This window comes from Heteronotia binoei, chromosome 6, assembly GCF_032191835.1.
Source record: "Heteronotia binoei isolate CCM8104 ecotype False Entrance Well chromosome 6, APGP_CSIRO_Hbin_v1, whole genome shotgun sequence".
NCBI lineage: Eukaryota > Metazoa > Chordata > Lepidosauria > Squamata > Gekkonidae > Heteronotia > Heteronotia binoei.
In genome coordinates this window covers 28,017,616-28,032,837 of record NC_083228.1, presented here as the reverse complement: position 1 = coordinate 28,032,837, position 15,222 = coordinate 28,017,616, and the positions used below count along the sequence as shown (strand labels likewise).

Sequence of the window (15,222 nt, the reverse complement as noted above, 5' to 3'; positions counted from 1 at the left end):
TTCCATTATTTTTAACAGCCATTCATTGCAGTCGCTATGTGGAAATCTGAAAACCACATATATCTTAGATCATTAGGCTACAGGCCCAGGGCCAGTGGGGACCAATAATAGTACCAGATTGCCTACTTTGCTGTTTTTTGAGCAAGCTAATGCCTGGATTTTTCTTGCCATCTTTCAAACACATCTAATAACTAGAAGTGAATAACCTAATGTTAATAACTGCCAATATATTACATAATCTTTGACCTATGCCAAGTTGTGCCAAGCTCAGGAGCCCCTGCCACCCCTCTTATCTATACTACTGAGAACATCCTAGAACCCAAGACCGTGGCTTTTGATTTAGGGAAACTGTATGGTCTTTGCCAAATTTTATCCCTACTTCATGTCTATCAATTGCTGGTGTTTGGCTGTAAAATAACAACATAATTCCATCCCATTTGATTTTCCCCCCCTCCCTTTTCTTCCCAGACTGGCATTGTATATGTAAACCGCCCACTGGATAGAGAGGTGGTGTCAGAGTACAAATTGACTGTGACTGTGAAGGACAACCCAGAAAATGCACGCAATGCAAGGCGGGTAATTATACTCACCACCAAGGTTTTTCACTTTAGCATTGGGGCTAGACTTACTGAGAAAGTTTCATGTCCCAGAAAACAGATGAGATTTATGAGGTTCAAAGACATACTACTCAAACCTGGAACGTTGGGTTGTAGCCGATGAAGGGAGCTCTGAGTCTCAAAAACTCATACCTTGAAAATTTTATTAGTCTCTAAAGTGATACTGGACTCATATCTAGCTCTTTTATTGCAGACTAACACAGCTAGCCTCTGAAACTAACCCCAAACTTAGTTTCTCTTCTCAATCAGAGAATCCAGACCAAGCCCATCTTTAGAAAATGCAAAACAGCCCTTCATTTGACTTTTCTGTAGCACTGCTATAACCTTCAGTTCCCTGCAACCTTCCTTCAGTACCATGATGTTACTTCAAACACTTGGTTTTTAAAGATTTGATGTCATGTACTGATATATCAAGCAGCTGAGCAAATGCATCATCACCTAAAACTGAAATAAAAATAAAAGGGGTATTTTATGAAATTGTACTTCTGATAAGTAATATCCAAAAAATATTTTATTGTAACAGAGTGACACAGAATACTGAACTTGTTTTGATGCTATGGATATAGTTATTGCCTCCCAAATCATCTGCAGAAGAGATTGTTCTGCTGCTCTGATGACTGTACTGGCTTTCTGTTCTCTTTTAGAGCTTTTAACTGATAAAGCTTCACATAACTTAAACTGAGCAGAAGCCACCTCATCCCATGAGTCTTATTATGATATCTCAGATCTACCCATAGTACCTTCTTAGTCATCCCATTCCCTTACATCAAGTTCAAGCAGCAAGGACATAAAGAGAAGCATTTTTGGTGCTGCCCCCTCCCCCTGGAGACTCACCAAAATCCAAGCCCAAACGCCTCTGAGAAGTGCTGCAAAAGCTTTGAGGTTTTAGGTTACATTGGCCTAAATGTCCATAAAAGTTTATTTAGATGAAACTTTATATATTTATTTTGCATATGTTATCATCTCCCCGTGTCATTTGTGCTTGAGCAGCCAGTAAAGGTGCAAGCACCCAGTTGTTACTGACTCGAGGGGTGACATCACATCAGGACATTTTCTTGGCAGACTTTTTATGGGGTGGTTTGCCATTGCCTTACCCACTCATCTACACTTTACCCCCAGCAAACTGGGTACTCATTTTACTGACCTTGGAAGGTTACAGCTAAGCAAAAAATATGATATTGTCAGTCTAGGAACCAGCATTATTGTTTAAGCAGGCAATTATGGATTCTTTTTTTGTCATTCTCTCCTTTCCTTTTTATCTAGGATTTTGACCTCCTAGTGATTTCAGTAGCAGATGAAAATGATAACCACCCACTCTTCACTCAGAGCTCTTACCAGGCTGAGGTGCTAGAGAACTCCCCCCCAGGTGGGTGTTTCCTCCAACATACCATTATCTCCAGACTTGCAGAATGTCTCTTTGTCCAGTACCTCACAAATTGTTACTGGAAGGATCAATTTTTCCTTATGGCACGAGTAGTGTTAAAGGAAGCACTTTCTCAGATGGTTTTCTGAAAGTCACAGTCGATTCTCCCACATAAGTGGTGAGTACTTCCTTTTTACTATTTTCCTCAGCTGCTTCTCAGAAACAGGAATGCCTCCCAGAAGCTCTGGCAAAGTGGAAGCGGCAAAACAAATTCCTCTGCTGTTACCTTAAATGAACAACATGACCTCAAATGAATTAAATGTGTTTTTCTCTGGAAAAACACTAGATACCAAGTACTGAAATGCCAGATGTTAGGTTTAAGCAAGTTGTAGTACACCAGTGACAGAAAATGAAGAGCAGCTGTCTCCAAAATATATAAAAACTGTTCAGTAAAGCTGGTGAGAAGTTAGTGAAAGGTGCTACATGGGGGAGTTTATATAGCCCTTGGAAAAAAAGATAGCTGGCTTAAAGCAGCTTGGATTTTTTAGCAGTAGAGGCTTTTACTATGTGTAAAAACAAATCATTAAAGGTTTTTTGTACAGTATTGTTTGATACAGAAAGTTGAGCTGCTGTGACTACTTAAATGTCCCCAGTTCTTTTCTTCTCTCATGAAATTGCAGACTATTTAACTTCATTAGTTTTACAGTTACGTCATTAGCTGGTTGGGATTTTTAGAAGTTCAATTTATAAACTTCATGACCCTGCCTCATAGTTCCCTTCCTTGAAATGATGTTAGCAGTAAGGGAATGAGAGCATAGTAGTGTGATGTGCTCCCACTTGCTGATACCAGCTATAGCAGTATAGATCAGAATGCATATTTGTTTTTCACCCTTCCAATCAAAGTAATTGCACACAAATACACATCTCCCTTCAGTTCCAAGTCATGAGTTCTTTATTTGGATACTTTTGTATCTCTGTTTGTTTCCCAGTGCATCTTTACCTCCCACACTGATACGCAGATTAGTGTGAATCTAAGAGTCAACTAAGGAGGCAAATGTCCTTGCATTTAAACATGCTGATGAATTTGTTTGTTTTCTTTTAGCAGGGCTTTAAGGCTTCTCCCAGGGGGCTTCTTGATTCAGTCTGCCAAGGTTGCACCACACATTCCTCTGCTATCTTATAGGGCTTCATCCTGTTTCATTCATTCATTCTTCACTTTTTATCATTTGGGTGGTGAAGGGAGGAGAAGATGTTGTTCCTGTTATTGAGATCTTTATGTCTGATTCAGGAACTCGCATCACAGTGCTTAATGGACCGATTCTAGCTTTGGACCGTGACAAGGGTATCAATGCAGTAGTGACATACCAGCTGCATGGGATGGCAACAGACCTTTTTATCATCAACAACAGAACAGGTAAGATAGACTTCTAACTGACAGCCTAAAGAATCTTTACTCTGACCTATGGGAAAGCAGGCTAGAAACAGAAGAAAGGAACCTTGGGTGGGTGGGTAAGGCAGTTTAGAAGTTGGAATTCTACCACAGTTGGAGAAGAATAGGGAGAAGAGAGAAATGACAATGGACAACTTGAGGTGAAAAGCAGTAGTAGCGAAGAACTACATGGTTTGAAAGGCCATAGCTCTTGTTTGTTGCTGGATGTAGGAACTTTTCTATTGGTAAAGAACCTAAGAAAATAAGAAGAGCCCTGCTGGATCAGACCAGTGGTCCATCTAGTTGTGGTGGTGATGAAAAGTGCCATTAAGTTACAACTGACTTTTGGTAACCTCATGGGGTTTCAAGGCAACAGACATTCAGAGGTGGTTTGCCATTGCCTGCCTTAGTATCATGCCCCTATTATTCCTTGGAGGTCTCCCATTCAAATACTAACCAGGGCTATCCCTGCTTAGCTTATGAGATCTGACAAGATTGGGCTAGCCTGGGCTACCCAGGTCAGGGCAGTCCATCTAGACCAGAGTAACATTTAACACAGTGGCCAATCAGTTGCCTTGGAAGGCCAAATATACAGGGCTTAGTACCTGAGGCCTTCCCCTGCTGTTGCCTTCCAGAGGTTTGCTGCCTCTGTAGTGGGAGGCTGACTTCAGTCATCTTTGATGGACCTCTCCTCTGTCAATCTGCTTGACAGCCCCTCCCCTTTAAAGCTATGTATATTTGTGTCCATTACCACTGGCAGTGAATTTCCTAGTTCAATTTTTGTTTGTTTGTCCTGAACCTATTTGTCAACAATTTCATTGGGTGCCCCAGAGTCCTAGTATTATGCATGGGAAAAAAGCTTCCTCGATCCACTTTCTCCAGCCCATGCGTATTGCTGTAAACCTCTAGTTGTCTATCCTTAGCCATTTTTTTCCCTAGACTGAAATGTCCCATAGGAAAGATGCTCCAATCCCTTAGTTGTCCTCTTTTATACTTTTTCTAGTTCTATAATATCATTTTTGAAATATGGCAACCAGAATGGTGCCCTGTATTCCAAATGAGGCTGCACCAAAGCTCTTATAAAAGGGTATTACAATATTGTCAATTTTATTTTCAATCCCTTTCCTAATAATTCCTAAGAGTACCTTTTTCACTTCCGATGCACACTGAGTCAACATCTTCATTGAGATTTCCACTACAACCTCAAGATTTCTCAGCCAGCATATATTTAAATAAAGATTCCCCCCACCCCCAATATGCATCACACTTACCCACTCTAAACTTTATTTGCCATGTAGTTGCCCATTCACTCAATTTAGAGAGATCCCTCTATAACTCTTCACAATCTACCTTGGTTTTCACTGTCCTGAATAATTTGTTATCACATGCAAAGAGGACCATCTAGAAATGTTGTGCTTACAGTAAAGAATGACTACCAGATATGTATAACCCAGATAGCTATAACCCAGCCAACACCAGTCAAGCAAAAGCAGAGAAGTACCAAGTAGTGCGCTTGTAAAGCTAGGTTGAACCATTTCATTCTGCAGATGGGAGTGACTGAGTGCTCCCTGCCCATACAAAGTAGAAGAAGAATTGCAGATTTATACCCCCCCCCCTTCTCCCTGAATCAGAGACTCAGAGCGGCGTACAGTCTCCTATGTCTTCTCCCCCCACAACAGACACCCTGTGAGGTGGGTGGGGCTGAGAGGGCTCTCATAGCAGCTGCCCTTTCAAGCTATGGCTAACCCAAGTCCATTCCAGCAGGTGCAAATGGAGGAGTGGAGAATCAAACCCGGTTCTCCCAGATAAGAGTCCACACACTTAACCACTACACCAAACTGGCTGTCTTGTTTGTTGCTGGATGTAGGAACTTTTCTATTGGTAAAGAACCTAAGAAAATAAGGAAAGCCCTGCTGGATCAGACCAGTGGCCCATCTAGTTGTGGTGGTGATGAAACGTGCCATTAAGTAAGAAAAAGACTAATTAAAACATGCTAGTCTTGTGTGTATGAGGTGTATTTTAAGTGCAATTGTGCTCATTCCATCTCCCACCTTGCATGATAAAATGTATAGCAACAGATACATCATGTAGTCCTTGTATTCATTTGTTTAGCTCATACTTGGGCAACTCAAGAAAAGGTTACCAACAGAGCTGGACTTTTCTTAGCCACACATTAGGTTAGTGGAAGGACCCACCATTCTCTTTATAGCACTGCCTGCTTTTGTTTTCCAGCCCAGCACAATATATCTGTGTTTGTGTGTGTGTGTGTGTGTGTGTGTGTTATCCAGGTTGCTCCAACTATGTCGAACCTGTGAATTAATGACCTCCAAAATGTCCTATGCCTTGCTCAGGTCTTGGAAACTGAGGGCTATGGCTTTCTTTATTGAGTCAGTTCCTCTCATACGGGGTCTTCCTCTTTTCCTTCTATCTTCAGCTTCTCCAAGCATTATTGTTTTTTCCAGTGGCCCTTGTCTTCTCATAATGTGATCAAATTTGATTTAAACATCTGAGCTATAGACAACCTACATTTTGTGAAGTCACCCCTTTCCCCCAGTGGTCATACCATTTTTCTGGTAATCCTTACATATGTTTTGTGATGTGTATGGTACGGATAACAGGCTTGACAAACCAAGAATATAGAACGTAGGTGACATGAATGCATTTTCCAACTAATGAAGTCTCCAGGCCTCATAGGGCTTGTTGCAACTTGCAGGTGACAATCTAGACTTTGAAGGGTGCAGTTTGCTGCAGTTTCCAGTATTGGTGCCATTTTTATACTCTGTAACATATTTGGAAGCATTTGAAAAGCTTTTGATTATATTTTTCTATAGTTTGTTTTTATACCTTCTCAATACCCTCCAGGTGTCGTTCTGGTGAAGCCAGGCCGATTAATAGACAGAGAAGCATTCCTGAATCCGGTTTTGGAGTTTCTGCTGCTTGCAGTGGATGTTGGCAAGCTGAACAGCACAGCTAGGCTCACAGTGATTATCCTGGATGATAATGACAACAGGCCAGTCTTTCACCCATCAGCGTTGACTGTTCGAGTGCTGGAAAACATCCCTCCAGGTCAGAATGCCAACAAAGCACAGAAAGGCTTTTGAATCAGAGATGTGGATGGGTATTGCAGATTTTATGCCCTGACCTGGCTAGCCTGATCTCATCAGAGCTTGGAAGCTAAGCAGGGTCAGCTCTGGTTACTACTTGGATGGGAGACCACCAAGGAAGTCCAGGGTTGCTACACCGAATCAGGAAGTGACAAACCACCTGTTTGTCTCTTGCCTTGAAAACCCTTCAGGGTTACCATAAGTCAGCTGTGACTTAGGGTTGCCAATCTCCAGGTGGGACCTGGATATCTGTCGTAATTTCAACTGATCTCCAGGTGACAGGGATCATTCCTTCTGGAGAAAATGGCTACTATGGAAGGTGAACTCTATGTCACTGTACCTCATTGAGGTCTCTCCCCTTCCCAAACCCTGACTTCCCCAGGCTCCACTTCCCCAAAATCTCCAGGAATTTCACAATCCAGATGTGGCAACCATAGACTAGACAGCACTTTACAATTCATGCATATTGCAAATTTTAAAAGAAGAATGAAGAATCAAAAGTAGCAAAGTGCTGAGCCAAGTGAGTTTCTAATTCGTTCTTTTTAGTGACATTTAGCTGAAGATTTCTTTTCTCTTTTTCTTTTTTGTCAATCTGATACTGAGGTTATTTTCCCAGAAGATTGTATGTTCAATTGTTATGGGGAGGTTTGCTGGCCATAAAGTAGCAATGTCATCAGTTGTATTCAAAAGTGTTAGTGTGTGTGTGATTGCCTGCAGATTTTATTAGCAGGCATTGATAGTTACTCTTCTGGGGTTTTTTTAAATTAGAGAATAGGGAAGAATAGCAATTTGATTGTGTGTTTATTTTCAGTCACCAACTTAGTTTTTACCGGTTCACATTTGTAAAAGTTGTCAGAATTATTTTAATGCAAGAAGACTAATTTTATATAGGACTTTTTTCAAGTCCATAAAATATGCTATTCATCAGCTTTGTTATCTCTCCATATATGAATGACCTTGCACAGACTTATGGTATTAATTTAGTTCCCTTGACCCTATGTGAAAAAGATGAAATTCTGGAATTCTTAACAAATTATTGAAAGGAGGCATTTTTTTCCTGTTGTGTGTATCTTCCTTATAGTGGCATTAGTACTTATTCCCAGGAACTGAATGCTGGACATGACCCTCTAAGAAATAATGCAAGATGGCACCTCTTTAGTTCTGGAGACCCAAATAAGATAAAAGTCCTCTAATGTCACAGTCTGGGTTTCCCCCTAGGTTTTTCTGTCCTTCAGGTAACAGCAACTGACAAGGATAATGGCCTCAACCAACAGCTGAACTACCGGATTGAGAGTGGAGCTCAAGACAAGTTCTTGATCAACAGCGACACTGGGGTGATCAGTGTGGCCAACACCACTATAGACAGAGAAGAAAAGGACAACTACCGGTTGACAGTGGTTGCCATGGATCGGGGTACACCCCCCCTCTCTGGCACAGCCACTGTGAGTATCCTCATCGATGACATCAATGATTCTCAGCCAGAGTTCATCAACCCCATCCAGACCGTCAGCATACCTGAGTCTGCTGCCCTGGGCACAGTTGTGGCCGAGGTGACTGCAATAGACAGAGACCTCAACCCCCAGCTGGAATACTACCTCATTGAAATCCTGGCCAAAGATGATACTGATGCTCTTGTGCCAGACCAGCAGGGCGCTTTTGCAGTGGATTTTAAAACAGGTACCGGAGTAGGAGGGTAAATTCAGAACAATTTGCTTATTTAAGTTTGTAGGTTTTAATAATATGCACAGTTATTAAGAAAGAAGATTAAAACTTATAGAAGGAGAAAGAATATAAGTATGCTATTTCACCTATGAGTATGCTGTTTCAGTAATGCTATTTCAGCTGTCGAAAATAAATATCATTGGTCCAGAAGAGCACTTACATTTACTGTTCTATCAAATTAGACTATTGAAGAGCTGGAAAGGTCAATTCTTTGTTGTTAAAGGTCCCTTTTCCCTTAAGAGAGATGCTGGTGCAACTAACAGTACCGAAGTTATTTTTCACTTTTTATATTGTTCCCTATTTCTCTTTCCTTTCCACACTTTGCTCTTTCCCCATTTCCTATTTCTTTTTCCTCTCTCTTTTCCTTTCTAATTCTTTCCTGCTTTCTCTGTTTATCTGTATACTTTTTGACTGGTACTTGCTTCAACTAACTATTCTTTTTGTTTCTCTTATGGCTCTCAGACCTGCAGGTTTGATCTCTATGTTTCTATCAGTATATTCAGTGTTTGCCCTCCATTTCAGTCAGCACCTTCTCCATCCTCATTTTCATCCTCCCTGGTTTCGTGCTGGTTTGTGTCTTGCTGGCAGACTGCAGCTGAAACACATCCTTGCCATGCATTGTGTTCTAGCCTTCACAGACTGAATGCTGACAGCCTCTTCGAAGCCCCTAGCTGGTAGGGAGCAGGAGGGGCAAACATGTTTAGGGTACATGACCTGTGTTTTGGTGTATAGGGGAAGGAAAACAAAGGGCCTGGATAAAGTATAATTCAGTGGCAAAAAAAAAATTATCGCTGGTGGTATGATCCTTTAAAAAGAAAAAAAAATCTGGTTATCTGCTTACAATTCACATATTTATCCCATGTTTTCCCAAGAAGTTCAAGTTTGACATACATGATGCCACCTCAGTTTATTCTGAGCAAAGCCTTGTGATGCGGGCTTGATTAAGACGTAGTGCCATGCCCAAAGTCACCCAGTGAGCTTCAAGGCTGAGTAGCGATTTAAGTAACACTCTATGCACTATTCTACACTGGCTCAGAAAATGCTTGTGGTCCTTGATAGGTTTTGAGTGGTTCAGGGAAGGATATGCATCAGTTCATGAAACCAAAGCATAACTGTTACAGGGCCTTGAACAATATTCTGAAGCCAAGTCACTAAATACATTACAATATTAGCTTGCCACTGGTATCAGGTTAATTCAGGAATTAATTTCAGGAAGTGTCCTTTGACCAAGTTTTTATACAGAGGCAAGAGCATATTCCAGTCATCCTTTCTATAAAATAGGCTGTCTGTTTCTGTATACAGGTAACTTCAGAAAATACAAATACTGTTCATAATAGAAAAGTATGCTCTTTTTAAGGGAAAATTAAAAAGACAGTGTTAGGCAATGGAACAGTGTTAGGCAATGGAACAGGACTGAAAGCAATCTAGATTAGTGTTTTGTTGTTGCCATCGTTCTGTAGACAGGATTGCTGGCTAACAGTGTGATCCTATGCAGAACTTCTCCAGTCTAAACCCATTGATTTCAATGGGCTTACACTGGAGTCACTGCCTAATATTGAATTGTAATTTAGCAAAAGCTCCATGCAGATGGACAGAAAAAAATCCAGGAAAACATATGTTTACATATTCAGTGTAAGTATAAAAGAGCAGAATTTTGTGTAGTTCAACAACATGGATTAACTGACATTCACCCCTTTTTATTTCTACTTTTCAGGTGCTGTGAAAGTTAAATCCACTCTAAACAGGGAGCTGGTTGCTACATATGAGGTCACAATTTCTGTCTTTGACAATGCCAGTGATGTGGTTGATCGCTCAGTTAGTGTGCCAAATGGTAAGGTAATTCCTATTAGAGATCAGGCAAACTGGTTTGAACTGTAGTGTTAAGATATTTTTAAAAAGAATAGTATCAGACTGGATAATGTTCAGGGTTTTTTAATTCCTTGCTTCCCATTTCTTTCCTTTCCTTTTTTGTCTCTCACAGCAAAGCTGACAGTCAATGTATTAGATGTCAATGATAATGCTCCTCGATTCCGCCCTTTCGGGGCAACGTTTTTCACAGAGAGGATCCTGGAAGGGGCTACTCCAGGGACCACCTTGATATCTGTGTCAGCTGTAGATCCAGACAAGGGTGCTAATGGACAGATCACCTACGAGCTACTTAACCTTTCTCCTGAGGGATATGTCCAGCTTGAAGACATCTCAGCAGGTTGGTAGGACAATATGACTGTTTTCTTTTTTATGAAATTCTGAAGAAATTTCTCCACAAGAAGAAAAGTAGACTATTCTCCTGAAGACAGAAGTTTCCAACAGCACAAAAAGTTTATTTCTTTATGCATTTGGCTGGCATCATCTACAGAAGTACATAATACCAGGTAAACAGAACAATATATTCACACTGAAAGGTGAACAGAGCTGAGCATCAGCTTGGTTTAAGCCAGCCAAGTTCTTCCTATTCCTCTAATCCAGCTGTAGCTCCTTCCATTCCGGTGTAAGATGTTAGGACTCCTTTTCTCAGCTGCTCAAGTCATCAGGGTTCTGCTGATTAAAACCTTTTAACTGTTATCATTTTGGCTTTTCTGCATGTTGTACTGTGAGAGTGCTCTATGGGCAATCTTCTTAATACACACAGTCCTCTCAATATCCAATTCAAGTTTCTGATTGTGTGTGCCAAAGCAGGAAAAATTAGTTGTCCTATTCACACAAAATGTGTGTGCTCTCACAGTATGTGAGCTGGGTAAAAATGGTAAAAAAAAAATGAAAAGGGCTTTATTTAGGTTCAATTCAGTTTTTATTATTTTTAAAAAAATTCAAAAACTCCTCATTCCCCAAATTAGACCAATAATTCTATATCATTATTTGCCCTTTTAATGGTGAAGGGAGGTGTTAATAAATATGAGTCCAGTAAAGACTTAGTTAACTGGCATCCATAGGCAATTGGGATTGCCAGTTAACCAAATAAACCATCCCTAGTATACAGACCCAGTTTCTTGTAACTGCAGACCCAATTCACCTTTGCTGAGGCAAGTAATATGCAGCTGGTTGCTGCTTCAGCCCAGAACAGGCACAGCAGGCTGCAGACTCTGAGCTGAGTTCAGCAGACATGTGGAGCACTTCACGTGATCAAGCCCACCTGGAGGTGATTGCAACAAGCCAGGAGGTGATTGCAACTGGGACGGGGCTCCAAAACCCTTCACAGTTGGATGAAAAGGTGGAAGGGAGGATCCAGTCCTAGAAGGGGATTGGAAGGGTGGCCTATAAGGGAAATCTGCAGCAGATCATGGTGGAAGCAGTATCCCTGCTCAGGCAATGTAAGACAGAAGCATACAGAAAGGAGGAGGAATTAGATTGTACAACCCTCCTTCCCTCTCTGGTCTGTCTTGAAGGTCCTATACTCTGGGAAAGGTCATGGCAGACAAGGGTAACACAGCTTTGATGAGGGAGAGTATCACACCCAGTCACTCAAACAGCTCCCACCGAAGTCACTTAGCCAGCATACCCGTTCACCATGTTGTCAAGGTAACTGTGTGGCAGTTAACTAGGTATACTATCAGTTACACAGTAATAAAGGCATAAAAGGCAAGTTTATTACTCAAGAATATTACAATGTATATCTCAACAGTTTTGGGGTTAGGGTTAGTTAATGATTTTCAGCTACCATGTTTATGACACTGGTATTCAGCTGCATCTATATATCTATATCCCATGTGTGTACTCTATCTGCAAATATCTAAATCCACAGATAGGGAACACAATTAACCCAAACAGGATACCCGCCTGGGTTTGCAGAAAAATCTGAAAAGTTAAAAAGAAAAACATTCGGGGGTTTAAATCCCACCCCTCCAAATAAAAAAGACAATGCACTTAAAGTTGAGCTGATGAAGAAGGGCCCAGTGGTTGCTGATGCAGTGGCAGCAACAGAGCCTCAGCTGCCAGTGGGACCAGCCATAGTGGCAGCCAGGCCTCAGATTCAGCAGGAACTCACATGAGCTCAGCTCCTGAACCTTTCTGACGGTTCCCCCTCTTCCTCCCCACCTACTTTCTCCATTGAATAGTAGGTGCAGCTGCGTAACAATCCCTGGATTAGGAGAGTGGACAGCCAGCCAGCCATCAGGGGCTTTGCCATGCCCCCAGCAGCCCTCATTAACCCCTGGAGAAGCCCATGCCACCCTTTCTCCACTTCTTATGTGATTTTGAGCAGCAGGTGGCTTGCTGGCCTTTTGACTGGGGAGTGGGGTGACCCAGGAGACCCCCAGGCAAGCAAGGCCTACTTGGGCAGGCTGGATCTCTAGCCAGCCCAAGCAGGCCTCACTCGCCCAGGGCTCTCCTTTCTTGCATCTGATTGTTTTTGGCTGGGGGGGGCAGCATATGCTAATATGTTATGCTAATAAGTTCCACCACCTATTTTTTCTACAAAATGACCCCTGGTGGCAGCAGAGCCCAGGAGCTACTGTGGGCCTGGCTGTGGTGGTGACAGACCCTGGGAACTGCTCCCAGCTCAGCTGCAGCAGTCGATGAACCTGGGAGCCACTTCAGGCTCAGAGCATCTCCCAGACATCACCACCACTGTGGCTGGGCTCCAAGGGAGTCACACCAGATGATGACTGGGGGGATGGGATTTCCCCCTCTCCTCAGAAGAGAACCACTCCAGCCCTGTCCGGCCTCAGCATCAAAGGACACTGGAAGCTGCACCAGGCTTGGCTGTGGCATGGGAGGATGCCAGCAACTGTGCTGAGCTCAGCTCACTTGTGGTTACAGAGGACACGGGCAGCCACACAGGGCTGAGCTGTGGCAGAGGAGGACACCAAGTTCATCTCCTCCCATGAATATCCTGCCCCCCCTGGTAGGAGGAATTCCCCCCCACACACAAGTGTCATGGGTCCTCATGTCAGATTCTATTAATTAGCCTTAGATAATCAGCATATCTTAAGAGTCCTTCTTGTAATTGCCATGAATATGTGTTTCTTAGGTTAGGTCTAGAGATCCTCTTGAATTGAAACTGATCTCAAGACTACAGAGACTAGTTTCTCTGAGGGGAAAATGGCTGCCTTGAGTGGTGGAATGTATGCCATTGTACCCTATTAAGGTCCCTCCCCTCTCCGAATGCCACCCTCCCAGAGCTGCACTACCAAATATCTGCAAACTTCCCAACCCACAGCTGGTAAAGCTAATATTCCTGGATGCGCATTTTGAAATTTTCTCCATTCCATTTCCAGTTGCCATCCATATGGAACCTATCTAAAAATATATACAATGTCCTTTTTTGTATATTCAAGAGGAGGGCAGTAGAAAGAATAGACAGTATGACTGTCCTAACATCTACCTATTGTCTTCCAGGAAAAGTAGTTTCTAACAGAACGGTGGACTATGAAGAAGTGCAATGGTTGAACTTCACTGTTCGGGCTTCAGACAATGGGTCTCCACGGAGATCAGCTGAGATTCCAGTGTATCTTGAAATTGTAGATGTCAATGATAATAACCCAATCTTCAGCCAGCTCTCTTACCAGGTGAATTGGAACAGGATATATGTGTTATATGTCCTGGTTTCATGGTTTAGCATTTACAGTCATGAGTGACAGAAGGATTTAAGCAGAGCCAGATGCAGGGAAGAGGAGAAATGTCAGTTGGAAAATGACAGAGAGGGACAGGGAAAGACCGAGAGACAGAAGATGGTATCTGTAAGAAATAAAGTAGATGATGATTTTGTTATTTTATTGTTCTGGTATAGTAGTAGATGTGTTAAGAGTTTTTTTATCCTGTTTATTGATATTCTTACTGGTGTTTAATATAACATTAAACTATATTTAATATTAGGACTTTCTAACGTACCACCCACCTTGTCTCTGCCTCTTCCACCTATTAAGACTGTAAAATATCTAATATCCATTGATGAACCAAGAATTTCCCTAACTCTTTTAAAACAAACTAAGCTAGTAGCTATGCAGTGGCTGTGGATTTCAATTGATTACCTGTTGTGTGAGTCACAGATTTGGCTTTGTCATCATATAGCTAAAGTATACATCAAGATGACAGAGGTATTTTGTAATAAACTAGTTCCTTAGCTGACTGTGTGAATTAGCCATAACATGTCTCTTGGTTAATAGTACCAGCTACAGATATTAACGTCACTTGTCTCCTCTTGTGCTTTCAGAAACCTGTCTTTGAGGATGTCCCTTTGGGCTCCATCATCTTGAGGGTTCGAGCCACTGATGCTGACTCTGGACGCTTTGCCCTGCTCCAGTACAGTCTGGGAGATGGGGAGGGCAAGTTTGGGATCAACCCAAATACGGTAATAAGCTTAAACAAAATGCAGCTCTCAGGCTAGTCATGCCTGCATGAGTTTTACCCTTGTTCTTATTGTATTAGAATTATTTGCTATTGAGCCACCATAAATTATAAATTATTGCAGCATAGGAGAGTAGCTCTCAAATTAGCTGAAGAGCTACTGACAAGCAGGGGATGAGTAGGCCATAGAGAAGTACTTATGCTGGGTGGAGGGGAGGAGAGAGAGACAGGAGACATGTATTTGCAACCTCTAAGACTGATTCTGATTTTAACTTACTCTTTCTTCCATTTCCTACCCAAAACATGTATGTTCCCTGACTGATTTATGAGGTACATCAACAACTGTAAGTGTGTAAGCTCTTTCTATGAATGCTTTTGATAATTCTCTGAAGGTCTTTGTTCCAGGGGGATATCTACATTCTATCAGCCCTGGACCGAGAGAAAAAAGATCATTATACATTGACTGCTGTAGCCAGAGACAATCCAGGTGACATTTCTAGTAACCGCCGAGAGAACTCTGTGCAGGTAACCTGGAACGCAGACACTTAATCACAGGTTTCCACACACGTATACTCAGAGTTGCCATCATCTTTGCAGTAGACAAAGAATCATGTAATCTGTTTTGCCCTCCATATGTTACTTTCATTCCAGATTTCTAAGGGGGGGGGAGGTGCTATTATAGCATGGGTATCGGAGGGAGGGATA

General features: G+C 42.0%; 1 protein-coding gene across 2 annotated transcripts in view; it reads left to right on the top strand.

Annotated features, from left to right (window-relative positions):
• Nucleotides 1-15,222, top strand: part of CDH23 (cadherin related 23) — a 655,943-nt gene that overhangs the window by 599,780 nt on the left and 40,941 nt on the right. Inside the window, exons 41-50 of one of the 2 annotated variants that reach the window (XM_060241177.1) lie at nt 469-576; nt 1,881-1,983; nt 3,269-3,394; nt 6,272-6,475; nt 7,732-8,190; nt 9,950-10,066; nt 10,217-10,441; nt 13,570-13,739; nt 14,384-14,521; nt 14,923-15,042. In XM_060241177.1, coding sequence (XP_060097160.1) covers nt 469-576; nt 1,881-1,983; nt 3,269-3,394; nt 6,272-6,475; nt 7,732-8,190; nt 9,950-10,066; nt 10,217-10,441; nt 13,570-13,739; nt 14,384-14,521; nt 14,923-15,042 — 1,770 coding nt within the window. The remainder of the gene's footprint in view (nt 1-468; nt 577-1,880; nt 1,984-3,268; nt 3,395-6,271; nt 6,476-7,731; nt 8,191-9,949; nt 10,067-10,216; nt 10,442-13,569; nt 13,740-14,383; nt 14,522-14,922; nt 15,043-15,222) is intronic. The other variant, XM_060241176.1, reaches the window with a different exon arrangement.